Source organism: Pteropus alecto, unplaced genomic scaffold, assembly GCF_000325575.1.
Source record: "Pteropus alecto unplaced genomic scaffold, ASM32557v1 scaffold113, whole genome shotgun sequence".
In the NCBI taxonomy this organism is placed as follows: Eukaryota; Metazoa; Chordata; class Mammalia; order Chiroptera; family Pteropodidae; genus Pteropus; species Pteropus alecto.
Window position 1 is genome coordinate 6565942 of NW_006433949.1, and position 11439 is coordinate 6577380.

An 11439-nucleotide genomic window follows, 5' to 3' on the forward strand; every position below is an offset into this window, starting at 1 on the left:
GAGGGACGCCTAGGCATACTATTAACAGCAGCCTTAACTGGGCTTCGCTGCCTGAGACCCAGTTGCACACCGTGCTGTGCAAAGCTTCCGGTCCCAGATCCCTGCCCCCATTCTCTCTTTCCCCTTGTGGGTCCCTCTGAGAACATTTGCCTTGTCAGAGGGCCTCAAGACTCATTCCAAGGAACGTAATACGTGAAACTGTTCTGCAACCAAGCACTGTTTTAGTGGCTTTCTCTTTGGGGCCTCATGACCACCCTGCACCCCAAAAGTTAGGAGAGTAGAGCAAGGATGATCACCCCCACGTTTCACAGGTGAAGGAATGAAGGCCATTGAGATTGAGTAGGTGTCATGGCACATAGGGGCTTCACTGCAGTTCAGGAGCTGGGGCCTCTTTCAGAGCTGATTCACTGTGCCAGGAAGCTATAGGGACAGGGAAGTTACGAGTAAGCCTGCTGGAGCTTTGAAATGACAACACTGGGAAAAGGCCAGAGGGGCTGCAGGGGGGTTGGGGTGGGGGTGGTACAGGGACTGCCCAGCCAGGGGTCCCAAGAACCAGAAAGGAGTAAGGTGTTGGGGGGAAGGCCCTCCTGAAAGGGCAAATGGCATTTAGAACACTGTAGAGAAGGCAGGGGCTTTGTAACGTAATCACAATTTATTCACAATTTATTCTGGAATGATCTCCTGTGAACTGTTGTGGGTGCCTGGTAATGCTTTCCCTCACCTCCTAGTTCTGCCCTCCTAAATTCATTTTTCATCCTGCTGCCAACTGGTGTTCTGATGGAGCTCTCTTCCACTGCCAGCAGCATCCACTCCTGGAGCCATAGTGTGTCCATGAGCCATCTGGGCCTGCCGTACCTTTTGGTCTTACCTCCCATTGGGTGATAAGAGTGCTCCTTTTCCTGCTCGGTGGCACTTGTCCAGGCTGGGCCCTGACAGGTAGGCTTTCCTCATGTTTGCTGGTGGTTCAGGTGCTGTCCATCCTGAGGCCTAGTTCAAGCTCCTATTCTCACCCCTGCCTCAGCACAAGTAACCTTTCTTCAGAAGGCCTGCTTAGCAGGGATGCCCTCTGCTGTGTATTTTAGTGACCAATGTTGTCATCAGTGGTTTGTGACCATTCTTGAAAGTGTCCAGAGAGATGGCTGGCCCATGTTCCATGATGCAGAACAGGACCCAGAATCCCATGGAGGCTATTCTAGAGCTGTCATGTCACTTGTACAGCAGGGCCTAGCCAGATCCTCTCCCTTCTTCCACTGGTTCTAAGTGTGGTGCTGGATAAATATCTCTGTCCCAGTATTGCCCAGTGTAGGAGGCCAAACGAGGACCTGGGGGAACACCCTGCCCTGCTGGGAAGCAGCTGTTAGCTCTTTCCAAGGAAGAATGTCGCAACAATCTGATGGAGGCTGCACTGCCACTGTGGATCTGAGACCTTCTGGTCTCTGGGTGGACATGGTGGCTGCATCTGAGGATCTCATTCCAGTGGTGGAAGCCATTGGAGTGGGCTGTGGGCAGTGGGAAGAGATGGGGTAGAATTCTTTCCTGCATTTCTTGGCGGGAAATTTTTTGATTTCCTGAGCAGTGTGGCTATGGACACCTGCACTTCCACTGTACTCTGTCTTCCTCTATTTCTTTGTGGGCAAATGTTGAGAAATCAATTCCAAACAATTTAGGCAGCATATTAAATGTCACACAGTAATTTGAGACAGCTCGGTTTACATAATTTAAAATAAGGCCAAGGTTTGCTGACAAAGGAAAAATGGAATCTAGAGAAAGACTATGTTGCAGAGACTTATAAATTTCTACATAGCGCGAATCTTATTTCCACACGTTACATAGTTTAAAGCAGTAGTTCTCCAAGTGTGGCCAGGGGTCCTGGGTGGCTCTGCGAGTCAAAGCTGTTTTCATAATAATACTAAGGTGTCATTTGCCTCTCTCTCTCATTACACTCAAAAGTGCATTGGCGGCATTTCCAGAGGCTACATGACAGGTAGTGGGAGACAGCTAATGGGGTAAGTGCTTGGGATTCTCTTTTTTAAGGGATTTAAAAAAATTGTGGTAAAATACACATAACAGAATTTACCACTTTATCCATTTTTAGATGTACACTTAAGTGGCAGTAAGTACATAAACTGTTGTGCAACTATCAACCACTCTCCGTTTGCAGAACTTTTTCACCTTCCCACACTGAAACTCTATACCTATTAAAGGGTAAATCCCCCTCCCCCAGCCCCTGGCAGCCTATGTTCTACTTTCTGTCTCTGAATTTGACTACTTTATGGATATAAATGAAATCATGTAGCATTTGTTCCTCTCTGTCTAGCTTATTTCACCGAGCATAATGCCCTTAAGTTTCGTCCATGCTGTAGCATGTGTCAGTTTCTTTTCTTTTTTTTTTTTTTATGATCCTATAATATCCCATAGTATCGCTCTAACCACATTTTGTTTATCCATTCATCTGTTGATGAACACTTGAGTTGTTTCCACCTCTTGGCAATTGTGAGTAATGTTGCTATGAACATCAGTGTATGGGTATATTTGAGTCCTTGCTTTCAGTTCTTTTGGATGTTATACCTAAGAGTAGGATTGCTGGGTCACATGGTAACTCTGTTTGACTTTTGAGCATATGCTTGGGAATCTTGTGTTTAAAAACATTTCTCAATTTTAATTTCTAATACAGTAAATGTTAGTGGCTATAACCCACATAAATAAAAAGTCTTTGGGGTCCTCAGAAATTTTAAGAGTGTAAAGGGGTCTTGGGAGGAAAAAATTTGAGAACGGTGAATGTGATCGCAATTCTCGTTTTGATATTGTGGGGCCATGGGTTATTTCAAAAAGTGCTATCTATTGGCTAGGAAGAGCCTACCTACCTCTCCCTTTTATAGCCAGAAGGCAGTCATCACAACAGAAGACCGGGGACAGGACCTTGGCAAAGCCAGTAGTGGGAAGAGGGAGGGACTGCTTTGGACAACTTTAAGGCAGAAATTGTGCCGATTACAAAGGGCCTAAAGAAGATATTGAGGAAGAAAGGAGGGGAATGCTGATTCACAGCTAGAGTAATGCCAGTTAGAGCCACCAGAATCACTGGCTGACATACCATGCAGCTGACTGTATGTACATCAGTCTCTGCCACACGATGCAAGTCCTGAGTTTACTTGCTTTGTTTACTGCTCTGGCCCAGTCACCTGGGGAGTTGCCTGACACAAAGCAGGTGCACAGTAAATATTTTCTGAATAAGTGGTTCACATGTGTTAACCAGTGACTCACACATTGGATTGCTTTCAGAACAGCCCCTGCACTAGGAGTGAATCAGGAAGGGAGAGGAGATATCAGAGGGCTGTTGACACATTGCTATGGACTTAAAGAATAGAGGACGATCTTTGAGCATTTCAGTTTGTCAGACATTTAGTGAGTGCCTCCCTGTGCTGGGTGTTGAGTATGGGGTGGAGGGAAGAAGGTTATCCCTGCACTTAAACTCTAGAACATAGGTTGGCAAACTACAGCCTGCAGCTGGCCACTTCTTTTTGTTCTGTTTTGTTTTGTTTTTACATGTTGCTGTATATATCAGTGTTTCATTCCTTTTTATTGATGAGTAATATTCCATTGTATGACTATACAGCCACTTGTTTATCCATTCACTTGTTTTGGACATTTAGATTGTTTCTAGCTTTTGGCTATTAAAAATAAAATTATTCTGAACAAGGCCTTGTATTTTCATTTCTCTTGGGTAAATACCTAAGAGTGGAATGACTGGGTCATATGGCTGTGTGTGTGTGTGTGTGTGTGTGTGTGTGTGTGTGTGTGTGTGTTTTAAGCCTTTTAGAAACTGTCAACTTGTTTTCCAAAGCACTTGTACCATTTTGCATTCTCATTAGTAATGCAGGAGAATTCCAATTACTTCACATACTTTCCAGCACTTAGTATCATCATTCTTTTTAATTTTAGCCACTAACAAGTATGTCATGGCATCTCATGACTTTAATTCCTGTTTCCTTAATGACAGTAATCTTTTATTTGTTTATTTGCCATATTTTCTTTGGTTAAATGTTCATTAAAACCTTTTGCTCATTTTTAAAATTGGGTAAGTTTTAGCGAAATTCAAGATATATATTCTGGATACCAGTGCTTTATCAGATATTTCATTTACAGATGTTTTCTTCCAGTATGTGACTTGTCTTTTTATTAACAGTATATTTTGAAAAAGAAAAGTTCTCAATTTCGATGAAGTCCAATTTATCAACTTTTTCTTTTATGGATTGTACTTCTGGTATATGTATCTAAGAAATCTTTGCCTAAGCCAAGGTCACAAAGATTTTCTCCTATATTTTCTTTTAGAAGTTTTGTAGTTTTAGGTTTTTCTTTTAGGTCTATGATCTATTTTGAGTTAATTTTTGATACAGAGAATGGATCAAAGTTCTTTTAAAAATGGATATCCAGTTGTCCCAGTACCATTTGTTGAGAGGACTGTTCTTTCTCCAGGGAATTGCCTTTGCACCTTTGTCATAAATCATTTGCCCGCATATGTGTGGGCTTATTTCTGGATACTCTGTTCTGGTTCCATTGATCTTTATATCTGTCTTGATGCTTATGCCAAGCTTCTTTTTTACTTTTTAAAAATAATTAAAAAATTTTTTTTAATTATAGTTGACATAAATATTATATTAGTTTCAGGTAGAACGTAATGATCAGACATTTATATAACTTGAACAGTGATCACTCTGATGAATCTAGTACTCATCTGACAACATAGTTATTACAATATTATTGACTATATTCCTTATGCCATACTTTACATCTTCATGACTGTTTTGTAACTACAAATTTTTACTACTTAATCCCTTCCCCCTTTTTCACCTAGCCCCCAAAATCCCCTTCCCATCTGGCAACCATCAAAATGTTCTCTGTATCTATGCATTTGTTTTTGTTTTGTTTATTTTGTTCATTAGATTCCACATATAAGTGAAATCATATGGCATTTGTCTTTCTCTGTCTTGATTACTGTACCTTTATAATAAGTGCTCACATCAAATAATGTGAGTCCTCCAACTTTGTTCTTCCTTTCAAAGTTGTCTTGGGTATTCTAAGTTCTTTGCATTTCCATATGAATTTGAGTCAGTTTATCAGTTTCTATAGAAAGGCCTGCTGGAATATTGATTGGGATTGCATTAATCTGTAATGAATTTGGGTAAAATTGATATCTTCACAGTATTGAGTTTATTGATTCATGAACTCTTTGTGTATCCCCATAGGTTTAGGCCTTTAAAAATTTCTTCTTAGTAATATTCTGTAATTTTCAGTGTATAAGACTTACACATCTGTCATTAGATTTGTCCCTAAGTATTTCCTATTTTTTGATGCGATTGTTATGGTAATTTTTTAATATTTAAGTTTCTGGAAGAGTTTGTATGGAATTGGTGTTATTTCTTCCATAAATATTTAGTAGAATTTTCCAGTGAAGCCATCTGGGCTAGGAGTTTTCTTGGTGTGAAGGTTTTTAACTAAAAATTCAATTTCTTTAATAGCTATAATGTTATACAGGTTATTGATTTCTTTTTGAATGAGCTCTGGTAGTTTGTGCCTTTCGAGGAATTTTATATGTGCTTATTTGCCCTATATTTCTTCTTTGACTCATAGGATATTTAGGCATGTGTCCATACAATTGGGGGGATTTTCAAGATATCTTTATGCAGTTGATTTTTTATTTAATTCAGTTGTCATCAAACAATATACTTTGTATGATTTAGGTCATTATATGTTTACTGAGATTTGTTTAACAGCCCATAATATCTGTTATGGTAAATATTATGTATGCATACGAAAAGAATTGTATATTTTGCTGTTTTTGGGTGGAGAGTGCTATAAATGTTGGTTAGGTCCAGTTGGTTGATAGTGGTGTTCAGGTGTCTGTGTCCTTGCTGATTTGTCTGCTTGTCCTGTCAGTTATTGAGAGAGGAGACTGAAATCTCTGACTATATTTATGAGTTTGTCTATTAGCAGTTACTACAGTTTTTTGTTCGTATTTTAAAGCTCTGCTATAGATACATAAACATTTAGGATTATTGTTCTTTATCATTATTAAATCACCTTCTTTATTCCTGGCAATATTATATGCCTTTCAGTCTGCTTTGTGTGGTATTAATATAACCACTCCAGCTTTTGGTCAATGTTAGCATGCTATGTCTTTTTCCATGTTCTATTTTCACCTATTTATGTCCTTATGTAAAGTGGGTTTCTTTTAGGCAATATATAGTTGGGTCTTGCTTTTGTACCTGTGTTATAAATTTGCCTTTTAATTGGGGTGCTTGGATCACCCCATATGGTTATCAATTAGGCAGAATTAATCAAAATCTATCATTTTGTCATTTATTTTAAATTTGCACCATCTGTTGTTTGTTTCCTTTTCTTTCTGCCTTCTTTTGGGTTTATTTTTATTCCGTTTTGTCGTCTTTGTTGGGTTACTTGCTGTAATTCTTGTGTTAGTTTAATGGCATTTATCTTTAACTTATTACAGTTTACCTTCACGTGACATATCACTTTAGGAGCATTACAACAGTATGCTCCTGCTTCTCTAATAACTTTTGTTGCTGCTGTTGTCAGAGTTTTACTGCTACATATATATAAACCCTGCAATATAGTATACATGTTTTGCATTAAATAATTCTAGGTTAACTTATTTTTCCTTTCAGAACTTAAAAGAATTTCTCCACTGTCTTCCAGCTTGTATTGTTTCTAATGAGAAATCTACTGTCATTTTTATCTTTGTTTCTCTGTGTATAATGTTTTTTTTTTCCTCAGACTACTTTTAAGATTTTTTCCTTTATCACTGGTGTTAAGCAGTTTGATTATGATATGTCTTGGAGTAGTGTTCTTTATATTTCTTGTGTTTGGGATTCATTGAGCTCTTGGATCTGTGGGTTTATAGTGTCCATCAAATTGGGAAACTTTTCTGCCATTGTTTCTTCAACTGTTTCATCTGTTCCCCCCTCTAAGTACATATATTTTAGGATGCTTGAAGTTGTCCTACAGCTCACAGTTCATTTCTTCTAGCCGTTTTTTTCTTTCTGTGTTTTAATGTAGCGCATCTTTATTGTCTTCCAGTCACTAGCTTTTCCTCTACAAAACTGAATCTATTAATCTTACACAGTATATTTTTCATCTCTGGCACTGTACTTCTCATCTCCAGAAAGTTAGTTTCTTTTTAAAAATCTTTCATATCTCTACTTAATTTTCTCTCTAGCCTCTTGAGCATTTGCAGTACAGTTATAACATTTCACGTACTTGTCTGTATTCTCATTTGTACCATTTCTTGGTCAGTTTTGAGTGAGTGAATTTTTTCTCATTTTGTTTATAATTTCCTGGGTTTTTTTGTATGTCTGGTAATTTTTTATTGAATGCCAGACTTTATGAATTTTGCCTTTTTTGCTGCTGCATATTTTTGCATTTCTATAAATATTCTTGAGCTTTGTTGTAGGATATAACTTGGAAACAACTTGATTTTGTCAGCTCTTGCTTTTACTCTTTGTTAGGCAGGACTGAGCAGCTTTTAGTCTGGAGATCATTTTCCCCCACTAACGAGGCAAGACTCTTCTGGGTACTTGTCTCAGTGCCCCACGAATTATGAGTTTTTCCAGTCTGGCTCCAGAATAGGCACTGTTCGTGGCCCTGCTGAATTTCTTTGGTTCGTTCCCAGGCCTAGAGTAGTTTCCTCCCACCCAGCACTGATCAGCACCCTGCTCACCGCCCCGGGGGTCCCTCTGTATATCTCTGGAGTCTTGTCTGTGCAGCTCTTTCTTCTCGTGTGCTCTCCAGAGCACTGTCCTATGAGCACTACCTGCCTTGGTTTCCCTGTTTTTAGTTGCATCCACTCAGCCCCAAGAGTCTTCTGGGCACTGGGCGTCCCTCTCCCTGCTCTGCAGCCTGGAAATATTCCTCAGGTGGTAAGGTTCACTCGTGTTTTCTGACCTGAGATCATTGTCCTTCATTGTTTGATGTCCATTGTCTGGACAACTGGTGTTTTCTTATATTTTGTCCTTAGTTGTTTCAAGTGGGTGGTTACATTTGTCCCTGTAACTCCACTCTTCCTGTGTCATCATTTTGGTGTGCAGGACTCCATCCCTCACACCTCATTGTTTTTCCTTGGTTCCAAGGTTTGCCCATTTATCAACTGCCACCTTGGTTCCAGAGCCTGCTGGCTTTTCCTTGAAGGATCAGAGAGAGAGTAAATATTTTTGGCTTTGCGGGTCATGTAGTCTCTCTTGCAGTCACTCAGCTCTGCTGTTACAGCTCAAAAGCAGCCCTAGACAATACATACTTGTGGCTATGTTCCAATAAAACTTAGTTTTGAAAACTGGTGGGAAGAGTAGGAATTGGCCCGTTGGGCTGTAATTTACCAACTCCTTGCCACAGTTCAAGACCTTACTTTGCCGAGTTATTCAATATTTTTGTCTGGTTCCCCTATTTTAATTAACTGTTTTCAGAAACTTTTGCCAGTTATATCTGCTTAAAACACAAATCTTATCACGTTACTTATTGGTTCCCTACAACATACCAAATAAAGGTCAGAATTATGTTCCCTTCAGAATTTCCACAATCTGACCCTTCTTATATTTCTGATCTTATCTCCAGTTATTCCTCATCTGTCATCTCACACAGTCTATTTAGCATGCTATACTACCCCGTGATATTTCCTTAAGCCTGCTTTTTCTGAACTGCTCTTCCTTTCCTGTTACATTTTAGGTAACTTCTGAAGCCATCGACCTGCCTTGGGAGCCCTGTTCACATCCCACCTTCTTTAAGAAGCATTCCAGAGCCCTGAGGCGGAGGCAGTTTCTCCTTCCTTCATGTTTTAGCACGTTGTTTGAACGCTCCTGTGGTGGTGACCTCTGTTTGCGCTTTGTCAGAAACCCCAGTGTGTGTTGATGTATGTCCTCTCTGTTGACCCAGAATCCCTCAGGAGGTGAGAGGTGTGCCCTCTTATTTCTGTCTACTCTGCAGGGCAGCACAGAGCCTGACATGTGGCAGTGTGTGTTTGAGGTGGCACATAAAGATCTGTGTCTTGAGGGGTGCGATGCTCTGGGGACTTGTGGTGTTGTGGGCACAACTCTTGGCTCCTCCCTGGGGCACACATGCAGGCCCCTGGGGAGGCAGGCTGTGGGCAGGCTGCCTGGTGTCTGGCTTACGCTCATGGGGACCAGGCAGTGGCAGGACCGGGTGGTGGCAGGCCTGGCCACTCCAGGTCTCCACTGCTACTGCCACTTCCTCAATGGCCTCTTGCCCTTTGGTTCCACAGAGCTGCGGTGCAACCCTGGGCAGTTTGCCTGTCGCAGTGGCACCATCCAGTGCATCCCCCTCCCCTGGCAGTGTGACGGCTTGGTGACTTGTGAGGATAAGAGCGACGAAGCCGACTGTCCAGGTGAGTGTGTCGGGCAGGCAGACGCACATGGCCCGTGCTTCCCGTCGGGGGGAGATGGTGTCAACTGGTACCCTGTGCTGTAGCCATGTGCTGGAACATTATTTCGGGCTGACCCTCTCCCCTCTCTTTCTCTCTCTGTCTTTTTAAAAAATAGATGCCTAACACAGGTAGATCTCAGAACTCGTAAGATAGAGTCAGGGCTGCGGTGAGGCAAGAGAGGCACCTGGGGTGCCACATTTCGGGAGGTCCTGCTGGCCCCAAGAGCAGCGCCCTGTACTCTGGTGGCCTCTTGCCTCCGCCTCGCCTGGCTCTGGGGGTAGGCGCCTTTGCGACTCGGCTAGAATCCTGACGAAGGTCATTTAGACTGGCCTTTGGCTCTGCCTTTCTGTCCTGCTCACTCAGTCACTAGTTATCTTTCACTTGGGGGTTTTCTCCTGGTGATGCGTATGCTCCTGAAGATATGCAGATGTCAGAGAAAGTCTGCGTTGCTCTCTCTTCCCTTAGTTTCTGCTCCGGCACCCTCAAGGAGTGTAACACCCCTCATGAGTAATGGCGTTCAGTACATCCCTGGTTTTCGACTTGCGTTGGGGTAGATGGGGCAGCATCGCGTGTGTGAGAGAGACAGACACACACACACTAATGTGTTTAAGACCCAAGTGGTCCTGATAAAGCCCCTAAGAGGAAGGCATGGCTTACTCCAGCATTAGAATCTTAGACCTAAACTCTGTGGCCTGGGATTTCTTCATAGTCTGGCTTGTTTGTTTTTTGCCAACTTGCTTTATCACTATTTCCCCTTCAGTGACTCAGCTGGGCTGTTTCCTATACTGCCCACTCCATTAAGAATTTCCTAGCCATATGCTTCATTTATGCCTCTCTTTTTTCCTGGAATACACCTGTTTTGTTTCTTCATGGACAGATCCTGCCCATCCTTCAAGACTTGGTTAGATGATGCTCCAGCAAGAGGGCACCTCTGGGCTCTCTGGCTGTAGGCTGGCTTCTGCCAACACCAGCTCTGTCCTTCTCTGACAGCACATAGAACTGCTGGTAATTCTCACCATCACCTGTGCCCGTACTTGATCTCTCTTTCCAGACTGAGCCCCCTAAGGGCAGGAGACCTGTCTTCTTCTTCAGGGGGAGGGACTTGGCCTAGAACAGGGGTTCTTTTCAACATTCAGTAAGTGAAAAGAGCGTTGTAATTCCTGTAGGCCAGGTGTTAAAGAAAACTCAGTTAACTCTAACCGAGGGGATCAGGTAGGACATCAAGTAGAAAGTGACATTCGAGCTTGGGACAGTTCTTTGAGGGGAGGGTTTCAACATAAGAAATGAGGTGGTCTGGTCGGCCTGTATTTGCCTATAAAGATGACCCCTATAATGAAATCTGGATCCTGTTCTTCTTGAGCCTGTTCTTCATTGAATTGTTCATGTCTGTGGTTGAGACATTGCCTTTCCAAACGAGTTTGAATGGTGGCAGCTGGGTCAGGAGCCTCTGGGACAGCCCTGTGTCTGGGAGCGTCCCCTGGCCTGACTTAATAGGGTGAGACTTTATATCCAGCCTCCTAGAGAATTTTCTAAACAAAGACCAAATGGTTCTTGGCTTGTTTTAAAGTGGAAGCACAGCTTATCTACTTCTCAAAGCACCTTTTGATTTAGCTTGTAAGGTTGTGTGTAATAACTGACCTGTTATAGGCACTGAAACTATGGTAGGTACTCTTATGGTTCATCTTGTTCATCTGTCCTTGTGCTGTGGATGTGCTGAAGGCAGTGACTAGATCTGTTTTCTCTTTTGGGTCCTGTGGTTGGCACAGAGAATTACAAGTCCACTCAGCACAAGTGTTGACTTGAAGTTACGTAAGTTTCTGTATTTTCTCCCCAGACAGAAAAATAAAGTCTATTCTACAGGAGCCGAGAGTTCTGAGTGGATGGCGTGCTCCTGGCCCCCACCACTGAGGGTGCGATGATAATGACAGTGTATGTGAACTCACTGAGGCTAGTGATCTGGTGTGCTGGAGGAGGAGCGAGGAGGCTGAGGTTCT

At 42.2% G+C, this 11439-nt stretch overlaps 1 protein-coding gene across 2 annotated transcripts in view; it reads left to right on the forward strand.

Moving 5' to 3' along the window:
• Positions 1-8744: 8744 nt before the first annotated feature.
• Positions 8745-11439, forward strand: part of DGCR2 (DiGeorge syndrome critical region gene 2) — a 49527-nt gene continuing 46832 nt past the window's right edge. The window contains exons 1-2 of one of the 2 annotated variants that reach the window (XM_015586783.2): positions 8745-8950; positions 9284-9406. In XM_015586783.2, coding sequence (XP_015442269.2) covers positions 8917-8950; positions 9284-9406 — 157 coding nt within the window. In that variant the 5' untranslated portion in view covers positions 8745-8916. The remainder of the gene's footprint in view (positions 8951-9283; positions 9407-11439) is intronic. The other variant, XM_025044501.1, reaches the window with a different exon arrangement.